Consider the following 15,131-nt stretch of genomic DNA (forward strand, 5'->3'; position numbering starts at 1 on the left):
GAGGTGGTTGATGCGTCGATCAGGTTCAAAAATCCTCCAGGTCTCTGCAAAGGGAGAGAAGTACAGTGAGGGGGTCACACGCTTTATAACAAATAGTACAGTAAATATTTTATAGGTAATAACAATCTTGAAATGCGGTTGAGCAGTGAGGTGGCAACATTTACACATGGCACCAGATTATGTAGATCATAGGAAAGTCCAGAGAAGTCCTCACAGGGAGCTAACCAAGCCAGGTGAATGGTCAACATGATGGCAGATGTACTTCAATGTCCATAACTGCAATGTGTATGCCCATTGGACGGGAAACTTGAATTCCTCAAACAGCTTACAAGTTTCTAATTTAACTGTTTGAACACAGGAGCGGGACATGGGCATTATGGTACATAGCTCTGTGAAGCCGTGCTCACAGTTGAAGCCTGGACAGAAACTAAGCAAAACCTTGGGATCCAGGAGGAGTGAGATTGGGAGTCATACAGAAAATACAATGTCATGAGATCAGTCAGTCAATGTTTCACCCTGCTCTGGGCTCTTCTGTGTAGTACTGGGCATCCTTCTCACACAGGATATTGCAGAATTAGAGTGGTCCAGGGAAGGGCAGTGAGAATGATCAAAGGCCGGGGTCTCATATGGATTGGGACTGGTATTTTTACCTTAGAAAGGAGATGAATAAGAAGGGATATGAGAAAAGTGTAGAAATTACTGACTTGTGGAGAGTAGATCGAGAATGTGGTCTCCCTGACTCATAACACAAGATCAAGAAGATATTCATTCAAGCTGAAATGTGGCAAATTCAGATCAGATAATAACAAAATCCTTTCTTCACTCACTGCCTAATTAGACTGAGGTAGTTGAGGCCATGAGGCAAGCAAGAATTAGGAAGGGTTTGGACATTTCCATGAATAGTGAGACTATCCAGTAACAATTGTTACAGCTAAATAAATATTTTGCAAAGCCGATAGACCCACATTTTTCAGGGTAAAAGCCAATCTCTAGCTGTCGGGCATTAGGGTGACACCCTCATGATGGTTTTCCTCCCATCCACCTACGACTGGGTTTCTTCCACCTTGTTCTGCAGTACCTGAGGCTGTCACTGTAAGACAGAGGACACTGGACTATATGGACCATAGGTCTGACCCACGATGGAATTGCTATATTGGATAGGAGCCAAGTTACCTTATGGAAACAGACATTATCCTGCTGGGCTATGACTTTGTGCTAAACAGAATAGGCATGAATGGCACAAGGATCTCGATATTTAGGGCTACGTGTCTGCACCTCTGTTACTTCCCTCATTTCTTTTGGTGAGACACTTCCTTGCAGGCACCCAGCTTTGTCTGAGAGATAAGTTACAGGTGTTAACTAACAAGTATAAGCAGAGACATGTGTCAGGAACTTAGCTGCTAACACTTCTCATGCCTGAATATTGATTAAATTTGCAGATGACATGGAAATTAGGGGATCGTAAATAATGAAGAGGACAAGTCAGTGACTCAGAGCAATCTGGATTGGTTGGTAAACTGGGTCGAAGCTGACAATGTGTGTTCTAATATAGCTATGTAGATACCTACATCTAGGAACAAAGAATTTAGGTGATGCTAACATGATGGGGAACTATTGTGGGAAGTGCAATGAGTCTGAACAAGAATTGGGGGCATGAAGGGGAAACTAGCTAAACATGAGCTCCCATGTGTGCGACCCTGTGTCCAAAAGAGCAACTGTAATCCTGGGATGATAACCAGGAGAATCTCAAGGAAAGGTAGAGGAGTTATTTTACCTCTGTATTTGGCACTGGTGTGACTGAGGCTGGAATTCTGTTTCCAGTTCTGGTGTCCAGGATTAAAGATGGATGTTGATACTCTGGAGAGGATTTAGAGAAGAGTCACAAGAATTAGTAAAATATTGGAAAACCTGCCTTATTCTTCTGGGAAGAAGGATAAAGGAGTTTGAGGCGCAAGTGGTGTTCTCATCTATCCTCCCTGTGGCAGGAAAAGGCCAGGGTAGAGACCGTCGAATCGTGCAAATCAACGAATGGCTACGCAGATGGTGTCGGAGAGAAGTGTTTGGATTCTTTGACAATGGGATGGTCTTCCAAGAAGAAGGATTGCTTGGTAGAGATGGGCTCCACCTCACAAAGAGAGGGAGGAGCATCTTTGAAAGCAGGCTGGCGAACCTAGTGAGGAGGGCTTTAAACTATGTTCACCGGGGGAAGGAGACCAAAGCACCGAGGTAAGTGGGGAAGTGGGATTCCGGGAGGAAGCACAAGCAGGAGACTGCAAGAGGGGAGGACTCCTGTCTCAGACCGAGAAAGCGGGACAATCAGCGAGTTATCTTAAGTGCCTATACACAAATGCAAGAAGCCTGGGGAACAAGCAGGGAGAACTAGAAGTCCTGGCACAGTCAAGGAATAATGATGTAATTGGAATAACAGAGACTTGGTGGGATAACTCACATGATTGGATTACTGTCATGGATGGATATAAACTGTTCAGGAAGGATAGGCAGGGCAGAAAAGGTGGGGGAGTTGCGCTGTATGTAAGAGAGCAGTATGACTGCTCAGAGCTCCAGTATGAAACTGCAGAAAAACCTGAGAGTCTCTGGATTAAATTTAGAAGTATGAACAACAAGGTAGATGTCGTGGTGGGAGTCTGCTACAGACCACCGGACCAGGGGGATGAGGTGGACGAGGCTTTCTTCCAGCAACTAACAGAAGTTGCTAGATCACAGGCCCTGGTTCTCATGGGTGACTTTAATCACCCCGATATCTACTGGGAGAGCAATACAGCGGTGCACAGACAATCCAGGAAGTTTCTGGAAAGTGTAGGGGACAATTTCCTGGTGCAAGTGCTGGAGGAACCAACTAGGGGAAAAGCTCTTCTTGACCTGCTGCTCACAAACAGGGAAGAAATAGTAGAGGAAACAATAGTGGATGGGAACCTGGGAGGCAGTGACCATGAGATGGTCGAGTTCAGGATCCTGATACAAGGAAGAAAGGAGAGCAGTATAACAGAGACCCTGGACTTCAGAAAAGGAGACTTCGACTCCCTCAGGGAACTGATGGGCAAGGTCCCCTTGGAGAATAACATGACGGGGAAAGGAGTCGAGGAAAGCTGGCTGTATTTTAAAGAAACCTTATTGAGGTTGCAGGAACAAAGCATCCCGATGTGTAGGAAGAAAAGTAAATATGGCAGGCGACCAGCTTGGCTCAACAGTGAAATCCTTGCTCGTCTTAAACACAAAAAAAAACAGCTTATAAGAAGTGGAAGATTGGACAAATAACCAGGGAGGAGTATAAAAGTATTTCTCAGGCATGCAGGAGTGAAATTAGGAAGGTCAAATCACACTTGGAGTTGCAGCTAGCCGGAGATGTTAGGAGTAACAAGAAGGGTTTCTTCAGGTATGTTAGCAAGAAGAAGAAAGTCAAGGAAAGTGTGGACCCCTTGCTGAATGAGGGAAGGAATGTAGTGACAGAGGATGTGGAGAAAGCTAGTGTACTCAATGCTTTTTTTGCCTCTGTCTTCACAGACAAGGTCAGCTCCCAGACAGCTGCACTCTGCAGCACGGTATGGGGAGGAGGTGACCAGCTCTCTGTGGGGAAAGAAGTAGTTCGGGACTATTTAGAAAAACTGGACGAGCACAAGTCCATGGGGCCGGATGCGCTGCATCCGAGGGTGCTAAAGGAGTTGGCCAATGAGATTGCAGTGCCATTGGCCATTATCTTTGAAAAATCATGGCGATCGGGGGAGGTCCCGGATGACTGGAAAAAGGCTAATGTAGTGCCCATCTTTAAAAAAGGGAAGAAGGAAGATCCAGGGAACTACAGGCCAGTCAGTCTCACCTCAGTCCCTGGAAAAATCATGGAACAGGTCCTCAAGGAATCAGTTCTGAACCACTTAAAGGAGGGGAAAGTGATCAGGAACAGTCAGCATGGATTCACCAAGGGCAAGTCATGCCTGACTAACCTAATTGACGTCTATGATGAGATAATCGGCTCTGTGGATGAGGGGAAAGCAGTGGATGTGCTATTTCTGGACTTTAGCAAAGCTTTTGATACAGTTGCCCACAGTATTCTTGCCAGCAAGTTAAAGAAGTATGGGCTGGATGAATGGACGGTAAGGTGGATAGAAAACTGGCTAGATGATCGGGCTCAACGGGTAGTGATCAATGGTTCCATGTCTAGTTGGCAGCCGGTATCAAATGGAGTGCCCCAAGGGTCGGTGCTGGGGCCGGTTTTGTTCAATATCTTCATTAACGATCTGGAGGATGGTGTGGACTGCACCCTTAGCAAGTTTGCAGATGACACTAAACTGGGAGGAGTGGTTGATACGCTGGAGGGTAGGGATAGGATAAAGAGGAACCTAGACAAATTAGAGGATTGGGCCAAAAGAAATATGATGAGGTTCAACAAGGACAAGTGCAGAGTCCTGCACTTAGGCCGGAAGAATCCCATGCACTGTTACAGACTAGGGACCGAATGGCTAGGCAGCAGTTCTGCAGAAAAGGACCTAGGGGTTACGGTGGACGAAAAGCTGAATATGAGTCAACAGTGTGCCCTTGCTGCCAAGAAGGCTAATGGCATTTTGGGTTGTATAAGTAGGGGCATTTCCAGCAGATCGAGGGATGTGATCATTCCCCTCTACTCAGCACTGGTGAGGCCTCATTTGGAGTACTGTGTCCAGTTTTGGGCCCCACACTACAAGAAGGATATGGACAAATTGCAGAGAGTCCAGCGGAGGGCAACAAAAATGATTAGGGGGCTGGAGCACATGACTTATGAGGAGAGGCTGAGGGAACTGGGATTGTTTAGTCTGCAGAAGAGAAGAATGAGGGGGGATTTGATAGCTGCTTTCAACTACCTGAAAGGGGGTTCCAAAGAGGATGGATCTAGACTGTTCTCAGTGGTAGAAGATGACAGAACAAGGAGTAATGGTCTCAAGTTGCGGAGGGGGAGGTTTAGGTTGGATATTAGGAAAAACTTTTTCACTAGTAGGGTGGTGAAGAACTGGAATGGGTTACCTAGGGAGGTAGTGGAATCTCCTTCCTTAGAGGTTTTTAAGGTCAGACTTGACAAAGCCCTGGCTGGGATGATTTAGTTGGGTTTGGTCCTGCTTTGAGCAGGGGGTTGGACTACATACCTCCTGAGGTCCCTTCCAACCCTGAGATTCTATGATTCTATGATTTTGATAGACTTGAGGAGCTCAATCTATTTAGTTTAACAAAGATGGTTAATGGGTGACTTGATAACAGCCTGTAAGTACATATGCAGGGAACAAATATTTAATAATATGCTTTTCAGGCTACCAGATAGAGGGACTTGCCAGGGTAAAGATATCCTGAGCCCAAATGCACTCGGGGCTAGGAAAAGTTCCAGCGCTGGACCAACAATCACAAGGTAATATTTAATTTCAGCATCCACAATCCCCAGCGCTGCTCGCCTGTCGCTGTATACCCCAGGATTGCACCCCTGCCTGCCCCCTCCAAAACCCCAGCACTGCCTCCCTGCCTGTGTACATTCCTCAACCCCCATCACTGCTCATCTGTCCATGTACACCCCCCAATCTACCCCACAACCAACAGTGCTGCCCACCTGTTCACGTATTGCTGCCCCTTAGGAATCCATACCTACTTTCCTGAGGCTGCTTTTTCGTATTGACAGTTGCTGATTTTACCAGAAGGCTTTAGTGGGGTTTCTTACGGGAGGAGGGATGGTCTGGATCGGGGATGGTGTCAGAGAAAATCTGCTAGAGTGGTCCACATAACATTACAGTCTGACACACACCCCTGCCCAAGACCAACCCGCCTCCCATGAGCAACCCCACTACAGCTTTCAGATAACATCCGCAATTGACAGCACGGAGAAGCAGCCTCAGGAAAGTATCTCCGGGTTTATAACAGGCTGCAGTATGTTAAAGCTGTGTGTCATTTTCAGGAAGGTTTACTCACGCTGTCTCCACGCCGTTGTGATCTGGATACTGCGCATCAGGCCATCAAGCCTCCCCCCTCCCCACACACACACTGTGTGTTCCTGGACCTCCTGGTGAGTTTTCCAATATTGCCTGGTGTCCCCTAAGCTAGAAACATGCTTTTATTTTTACTGCCTTTTGGCCCTTTTGGTGCTTCACAAACTCTCCAACCCAGAGATGCAGAGACGTGCCGAGAGCAGACCTCCCTCCCTCCCTGAAAAAAAATGTTATCCTAATTGTTTTGTACCTTTAAGTCTGTGAGTTTGAGATCTGAGCAACTCTCCTCTCAGTTCTTCTTTGGTCCAGATCAGCTCACTCATCCTTAGAGGCCACAGAACAACTCCAGTTGAAGTCACTGGAGGCTCATAGCTGGTGTAAATGACGTCTTTTATGTAAGTTCCTACATGTGGATTTAGGGTGATATCAACGGGGCCAAGGTTTCACCCTTAGTGTTTAACTTTTGGCTTCAGATCCTTCTACAGAAAGTGCTATTCTGTTAGGTGCTGAAAGAGTCTGAAAGAAACACCCAGTTTATGTGGCGTTCTGAGACTGGGCATGAAAGATGGGGATTTCAGAATACATGGGCCCTGATTTTGCTCTCAGGGCAAAGTCTTTGTCAATCTGGAGTGACCCACTGAAGGCAGAATGTGAGAGCAGAATCTGGCCACTGTGCCACACATTCTTGTTGTGAACCCTCTGGTAACACAGATACCCACTGCAGAAGCTTTGGCTGTTCTACCTAGAAGCACAGTGAAGTTACTTAATTGGAAAACTTGAGCGAACCAGAGGAAAAAACACACAACCCCCAAAAAGGAAGCTACTGAGACAGATAGAAGGACGCAGTAAGAGAGAAAGTACTGATCTTAAAAACAAAGATTAGTCTAAGCTATTTCCACTATATTTCTAGTTCCAATGTTACCAGGTAAATTCCTTAGTGTTTCAGACAATACTAAACAGATGTGAGTCGCTGTCCTGGTGAATTCCTGCCCAGCTGGTTCTTGACATGAACCCTGGAACTCTTCCGGAGTCGTTTGCATTATATTCAATGCAGAAATAGGCAACTCACCAAAATCCCGCTCAGCACAGAGAGGAAATCTCCTTAGTGTGACAGGAAGGCAGAGCCCTGAGAATCAGCACATGGATCTCACGTGTCAGATATTCGGCGTGCTGGACAGCAACCTTTATGATTCCCTTCTATAGTCCCTGCGGACTTCTTCGGTTGGCCAGGACTCCTGGACAATTCCCTTATCTCCGTGATCAGCAGGAAGAGTGAAAAATAGACCCAGTAGAATATCAGTTTGAGAGCCCCTCCTGGGAGTGAAGAAATGATTCGCCAATAGCAGGGACTCAGATTACCAGGGAAACTGTTTCTTGCAGAATGTTCAGCTTATCAGGTGATGATGTCATTCTTTTTCTGTGTGTAATGTACTGCCATGTGCTCTGTTTGTGAATGCTGCCATGAGATACAGGACCAAAACCCATTTTCAATTGATCAGAGCAGCATAAGCTCTTCATACCGCCCATACAGTTGTAATATCCAGTCCAACAGCCTTTTAAAAGTCACTGGCACCAAAGGTTATGAGAAAGGCTTTCTTGTCCCACGATTCTGCCATGAAAGATATCTGCCCCTATCCCTTTGGGAGGTGTAAATTGGATATTTATTTGGCAGCTCAAAATGTTCCAATAGTTCTATTATTTTCTGCATCAGGAAGGCATCACATTTCAAAACTGTGTTCATCTTTCAGAAATCTATTCAGAAATGGGTTGTGTTATCCTGCATCAGCACTAGTACCACGGGACTTCTCCACACACTGTGCGATTTCTTCACCACTTCCAAGGCCTAATTTACCTGGAGTTCATCTCACATGGTATATCCCATGTTTCACAAGGGAACGGTCACTCAGTTTGCCTGATTTGCTGCCCTGGGGCCATTTCAGTATGTTGGTATTTTAGGTAGACGTGCCCTGGTGGGGTGAGAACATTGTGGTAAAGGAATCAAACAACTGCAACATCTGGATCTTTTTTTTGGGCTACAGTCTTACCCCAGGCTTGTGTCACAGGTCCCTAGGGCCTAATCTGGGCTCCGGAGGGTACCAGTGTGATGGCTTGTCACCCCCAGGATGCAGCCTGGAAGCTGTGAGAACTGCAGAATCCCTTTAACCTCCTTCTCAGTTCACCTTTGTTCACCCTGCTTTGCTGGTGATTCAAGCTCTCCAGGCCCTGTTATCACCCAACACAGCAGCAGGTGGCGCCACACACCCTACTGAGATACCCAATGGCTTTCCTAAGCCTCCCAAGTACAAACAGCAGACACCTGCCAATTTCCCAGCTCCCCCAGTTCACACAGCCCATTGCAGTATAAACCCACAACTATACATGGAAAGAGTTCCCCCTCCCTTCGATGATGGAAGGATATGGAACAAGCCTGTATTAACCAAGCCTGATTTTCCCCAGACAAAGGCACACCGGTTTTGATAAAGCAAGAAAAAAAAAACAGAAAGTTAGACTTTAAGTGATTATAAGTGATAGTAAGCAGAGCAAAGCAGATTACCTAGCAAATAAAAAAAAACACCGATAGATTCATTAGGCTAAACAAGCCAAACTCTCTGAGTCTACTTTCATAAGATAGGTTTTCCATTCCTTGGATCATCCTAGTAGCCCATCTCTGCACCTGTTCCAGTTTCAATACATCCTTCTCAATCATGGGAGACCAGAACTGCTCACAGTATTCCAGATGAGGTCTCACCTCGCTTGTTGCATCCAAAGACCGCATTAGCTTTTTTCACAGCCATATCACATTGGCAGCTCATAGTTATTCTGTGATCAACAAATACTCTGAGGTCCTTCTCTTCCTCTGTTACTTCCAACTGATGAGTTCCCAGATTATAACAAAAATTCTTGTTATTAATCCCTAAATGCATGACCTTGTACTTTTCACCATTAAATTGCATCCTGTTACTATTACTCCAGTTTACAAGGTCATCCAGATCTTCCTGTATGATAGCCCAGTCCTTCTGTGTGTTAGCAATACCTCCCAGCTTTGTGTCATCCACAAACTTTATTAGCACGCTCCCACTTTCTATGCCAAGGTCAATAATAAAAAGATTAAATAAGATTGGTCCCAAAACCGATCCTTGAGAATCTCCACTAGTAACCTCCCTCCAGCCTGACAGTTCACCTTTCAGTATGACCCATTGTAGTCTCCTCTTTAATCAGTTACTTATCCACCTTTAAATTTTTATATTGATCCCCATCTTTTCCAATTTAACTAATAATTCCCCATGTGGAACCGTATCAAATACCTTACTGCAATCGAGGTACATTTCCTGTGTCTAAAAAATCTGTTACCTTCTCAAAAAGGAGATCAGGTTGGTTTGGCACGATCTACCTTTTGTAAAATCATGTTGTATTTTGTCCCAATTACCATTGACCTCCATGTCCTTAACTCCTTTCTCCTTCAAAAATTTTTTCAAGGACTTTGCATACTACAGATGTCAAACTAACAGGCCTGTAGTTACCTGGATCACTTTTCCCCCCTTTCTTAAAAATAGGAACTATCTTAGCAATTCTCCAGTCATATGGTACAACCCGAGTTTACAGGTTCATTAAAAATTCTTGCTAATGGGCTTGCAATTTCATGTGCCAGTTCATTCAATATTCTTGGATGAAGATTATCTGGGCCCCCCGATTTAGTCCCATTAAGCTGTTCAAGTTTGGCTTCCACCTTGGAAGTGGTAATGTCTACATCTATATCCTTATTCCCATTTGTCATCCTGACTTTATCCCTAAGGACCTAATTAGCCTTATAAAGACTGAGGCAAAGTATTTGTTTAGATATTGGGCCATGCCTAGATTATCCTTAACCTCCATTCCATCCGCAGTGTTTAGTGGTCCCACTTCTTCTTTCTTTGTTTTCTTCTTATTTATATCATTACTGGCATCAGGGTTATTCTGGTCTAGATAAAGAATTTTTGTTTTGTTTGGGTCTCTCTGTTTCTCTTGCAATGATTCTTGAATACTGAATTGTAGATCACCTATGCATTTCTCCTCTGATCTATCCACTGAGACCATCTTGTGACTACTACATGGGTTGCCATTGACAGATTTCAAGTATTTTTTCATTGATTCTGCACCTTTCTTCATTGCACTCATTACCTCAGCTTTCCGTTTCCTGTTCTGTGAACATGACATCTTCTGGTGACATTTTGTTTCCTTCTAAGTTTCCTGAAATACCAAACAATCCAAACAACCACTAAATTGCAAGACATTTGTCACACACTGTTACATGTTTGTGTTTTAACAGCTTTAAAGCCTGAACTCTTTGAATCGTAAATTCTACTGTCCTTAAAAAATTATCTGATCTCCCTCGATAACGTCCCACAACTGCAAAAATTCAAAATTATACAAATACAAAAAAATCTTAAAAATATGTTATTGATATTACCCATCAGTTATAAAAAGACTAATAACTGAATTCTGCCAAACCTATTGATAAGCCACTAGAGCAGCAGGGTTGAAGCATCTCTGTGGAGAGAAGGACAGCGCCTATCCCCACCAGAGTTATCTCCTAGATTAAAGTCCTGAAACCTTGAAGTCACAGTCCCACATTGTCCTCACACTAACAGCAGGAACCCCAGTGACTTCGAGAAGATGAACGGGGTTTGCAGGATAATGGATTAAATCAGAGATGGGAGTAAAGAAAAGAGTTTATTTATTCATGATGCATTACAGAAATGTGCTCAGTGTTTTTCCCAGCAGTGTAGCCAAGGCCTTGCGCCAGGAACTACAGTATTCAGTTAAGTAGAACTGGGGGAAACAGAAACAGTTACAAACAGAAAGCCTGAGGTTGGGGAGAGGTGATCAGGGATTGAAAGAAAGGGAGATCGGTTTCAAGGCGGTCGCAGCAGGCAGGCAGCACCTACTTAATGGTTAATCTAACATAAAAACTCCAGAACCACTGTGTTGGGAACACCCCTGGGACAGGGCCCAGCACACGGCGTGCGCATGCTTCTCCCCTACACACTGTGGCGCCAATTCCCACTCCTGTTTAGGTGGGTGGGGGGACATGGGGGAGCTGATCTCACACCCATGTCTGTCCTGTGCTGACTTTGGGGATGCAGCTCCTGGGACCAAGAGAGTGAAGCTTCTGAGTCGGGGAGCAGAGAGGATCCTTACCTACTGATAGTATGTGGAGGGGGGGATTTAAAAGTCCCCTCCAACAGCTCAAGTCATGCCCGCCCTCCCCAGGCAGTGTCCTCCTTACCCTCAGTTCCCCTACGGGAAAGCAGCTCTTCTTCAACTTCTTCTCCCCGTGGAGCTAAAGCAGGAGCCCCCCCCTCCATATCTCCCAGCGATTTGGTGCATGTGCTGTTAGTTTGCCTCCCTCTGTTCCCGGCTCCAATAAGTGCCAGGGGCAAAAGGAATGGGGGGGCTCGGCAGGCAAACCCTGCAGGTACCACACTGGGTGGGGGGGCAGCACCCAAACCCTGGCAGAAAACTGGGGTGAGGGGTTATGTGACCTTCTGTTTCCCCTCCCCCATGTGTTACCTGTCTGCAGGCTAGGGATGGGAGCAGTCTGCAGCACCCCCGGTTAGTGTGGGTCTCACCTGTGCAGCACCAAGGGTGCGCTCCCCTGCCTGTTAGGAGTGCCAGGGGAAGAGCAAGCCCTTTCCTGGGCAAATGTGGGTCTCTTAGGGGATGACAGTGCACGACAACCCTCAGCACAACCTAGATAGCAGGGAGGTGCCAAGGCCCCAGCCGAGACACAGAGATGCTGGCACACGTGCCTCACCTCCTCCTCTCCTACATCACCAACCTCAACCGACCATCCCAGACATCAGATCAAGAGCCTCTTGCAGCCCAGCCCCCATTCTAGGGAGGGGGGTCCTCTGTCCCTGGAGATTGGGGAGCCCTGGACACCCCTGCTCCCACTGCAAGAGTTACCTGGCTGAGTGCCTGCTTGGTCAAGCTGCTGTTTGGGTCTGCTGGTGCATGTCTTTCACCTGGCAGGCTGCCTGCCTGCCTCCGTAAGCCCAGTGGCTCTTGGTCAGCAGGTCAGGTCATATAGGAGGTATCAAAACTGGCCGCCTTCAATACTTCACTCTGTGCCATCATCCGGACCACCCATATCAAAGGCTGGCCTGGGGTTGACCCCCAGTCCTATAGTGATCACTTAGGATAGGAGCTAGGGTGTCTGCACTCTGGGTGGTCTTTCTGCACCAGCCACTTCCCTGACCACTGCATGACGTTAAAATCACATACAATTCATTAAACAGCAGCTGTAAGAAAAACAAGGAACAAATGGAAAAGTTAAGGGAAACAAGGAACCCATTTGTGGGCATGGGAAACCCCACAAACTGCTGTTTCTGGGATGTTAAAAAAGTTCACAGTCTGTTCCTCACACGTCCCAGGTTTCCCTCTCTCATTGGGTTCATGTCCCCCCTTCTGAGTCCAGCCTTCCAAGCCCTCCTGTCTAGCAGCATCTCCCAGTGCTGAGCCCTCTATCCATGGCCCCACCTTGATCTCCCCAGCTGCTTATTGAGCTCGGCTGCCGTGTTATTTGTGGCTGGTCCGGCATCCACTATCCTGGCTCTGTCCCCGCAGCTCCATGCTGTAGCTCAACCCTGACTCCTCATAGGAGCAGCGGGTCTCTGCTGCCCCATCTCCTGCCTCTTGTCTGCTGCAGCCCCCCAGCTCTGCCTCAGCACTGCCGCTCTGCCTCCAGCCCAGCTCTGACTCTCTGGGCTGCTTCTCTGGCCCAGGCTGGTTGCCAGACGTCTAATGAATTCATAGCCCAAAATCACTTGAAAAAGAACCCAAAATAGTCCAATCTATTTATTGAAACAAAGGTTGTTTTTTTTATTAACACAGTGGTCTATTCATCAAGTAACAAATGATATATTTTTTTAGATACCTAGTACAGATTTGATTTTTTTTAAAAAAAAATCTCAAGCCCCAGCAGGAGTTGAAGCTGTGAGATGAAAATCAAATTCACATTCAAAACCCCAATACTGGTATTTGGATCATGATTGAGGGTTGGCAGATGTTTTAAAGAAAAAATGGCAAATAAGGGTGTTAAAAATAGCCCCAAAGGAACCCTAAATATATGTAGTGTCAAAACAAAAATAACATTAGTGTATTATTTATGTCTAAATGTATTTAATGATAGTAGTCAATGCCCATATTTTGTGTTAAATTAATTTGTTACTGTTTCTCTCTAAACGGCAATATTTCATCCTCACTGTCTACATCAGAAGTAGAATGCTTCTGCTGAGCGTCCTACATCAGCAGCGACCAGTACAACCATTTCTTTTGTTGCTGTAAACTGTTCACAATAGATTTAGTATCTTCCCCCTCTTGTCACACAGGTTTAAAGTTAGTGGTCCCAGGTATCATATTCTGCAGGGGCATTTGCCCACTTTGTCACGGAGCTCTTTGGTTTTGACCCCATAAATGATAGGGTTGAGCATGGGGGGAAGGAGGAAATAGAGGTTGGCCAAGATGATGTGAACATGGGGAGTGATGCCCTGACCGAACCGGTGTCTCAGAATGGTGAAGAGGAAGGGAGTATAAGTTGTCAGCATCACACAGATGTGGGCAGTGCAAGTGTTGAGGGCTTTCTGGTGGGCTTCCTTATGAGAAATTCTAAGGACGGCCCTGATGATCAGACCATAGGACAGGGCGATGAGTGTCAGGTCTAACCCGATGACTACAAACGTTAACACCAAGCCATACATCCTGTTGACTGTGGTATCCCCACATGACATTATAGACACGGCCATGTGCTCGCAGTACGTGTGAGGGATAATGTGATTGGCACAGAATGGCTGTCTGTTCAGGAGCAGGGGAACTGGCAGAGCGAGGAGAACAGCTCTCATCAAACCCACTAGCCCTAGCTTAGCTATTCGTGCGTTGGTTAGGATGGTGGCGTACCGCAGAGGGTTACATATGGCGACATAGCGATCAAAGGCCATTGTCACGAGGGTGGCTGAGTGCATAACAGAAACCATGTGAAGGAAGAACATCTGGGTGAGGCAGCCAGCCAGAGTAATGCCTTTCAAATTGAACCAAAATATGCCCAGTGCCTTTGGCACGACAAAGGTAGGCGTGACGATGTCTGTGAGCGCCAGCATGCAGAGCAGCAGGTACATCGGCTTGTGCAGGATTTCTTCCTTCCCTACAACAAACAGAACCATGAAATTTCCCAACAGGCCGATAATGTAGAATATAGAGAAAGGGATGGAAATCCAGATGTGGGCAGCTTCCAGGCCAGGGATGCCTGTTAGGATGAATGTTGAAGGGTCAGAGAGGGTGAGGTTGAAAACTGCCATGAGGTGGTTGATGCATCTATCAGGCTCTGAAATGCTCCAGGTCTCTGCAAAGGGAGAGAAGTACAGTGAGGGGGTCACACGCTTTATAACAAATAGTACAGTAAATATTTTATAGGTATTAACTATCTTGAAATGCGGTGGAGCAGTGAGGTGGCAACATTTACACATGGCACCAGATTATGTAGATCATAGGAAAGTCCAGAGAAGTCCTCACAGGGAGCTAACCAAGCCAGGTGAATGGTCAACATGATGGCAGATGTACTTCAATGTCAATAACTGCAATGTGTATGCCCATTGGACGGGAAACTTGAATTCCTCAAACAGCTTACAAGTTTCTAATTTAACTGTTTGAACACAGGAGCGGGACATGGGCATTATGGTACACAGCTCTGTGAAGCCGTGCTCACAGTTGAAGCCTGGACAGAAACTAAGCAAAACCTTGGGATCCAGGAGGAGTGAGATTGGGAGTCATACAGAAAATACAATGTCATGAGATCAGTCAGTCAATGTTTCACCCTGCTCTGGGCTCTTCTGTGTAGTACTGGGCATCCTTCTCACACAGGATATTGCAGTACTAGAGTGGTCCAGGGAAGGGCAGTGAGAATGATCAAAGGCCGGGGTCTCATATGGATTGGGACTGGTATTTTTACCTTAGAAAGGAGATGAATAAGAAGGGATATGAGAAAAGTGTAGAAATTACTGACTTGTGGAGAGTAGATCGAGAATGTGGTCTCCCTGACTCATAACACAAGATCAAGAAGATATTCATTCAAGCTGAAATGTGGCAAATTCAGATCAGATAATAACAAAATGCTTTCTTCACTCACTTCCTAATTAGACT

At 46.0% G+C, this 15,131-nt stretch overlaps 1 protein-coding gene across 1 annotated transcript; it reads right to left on the reverse strand.

Annotated features, from left to right (window-relative positions):
- Positions 1-13,351: 13,351 nt before the first annotated feature.
- Positions 13,352-14,290, reverse strand: LOC120395378 (putative olfactory receptor 52P1). Its single transcript, XM_039519739.1, has one exon. The coding sequence runs from the start codon at positions 14,288-14,290 to the stop codon at positions 13,352-13,354; it is 939 nt and encodes a 312-aa protein (XP_039375673.1).
- Positions 14,291-15,131: the final 841 nt, after the last annotated feature.

The sequence above is a fragment of the Mauremys reevesii genome, linkage group 1, assembly GCF_016161935.1.
Source record: "Mauremys reevesii isolate NIE-2019 linkage group 1, ASM1616193v1, whole genome shotgun sequence".
Classification (NCBI taxonomy): Eukaryota; Metazoa; Chordata; order Testudines; family Geoemydidae; genus Mauremys; species Mauremys reevesii.

Coding starts and splice junctions, on each gene's coding strand:
- LOC120395378 (XM_039519739.1), bottom strand. CDS start 14,290: ATGGCAGTTTTCAACCTCACCCTCTCTGACCCTTCAACATTCATCCTA.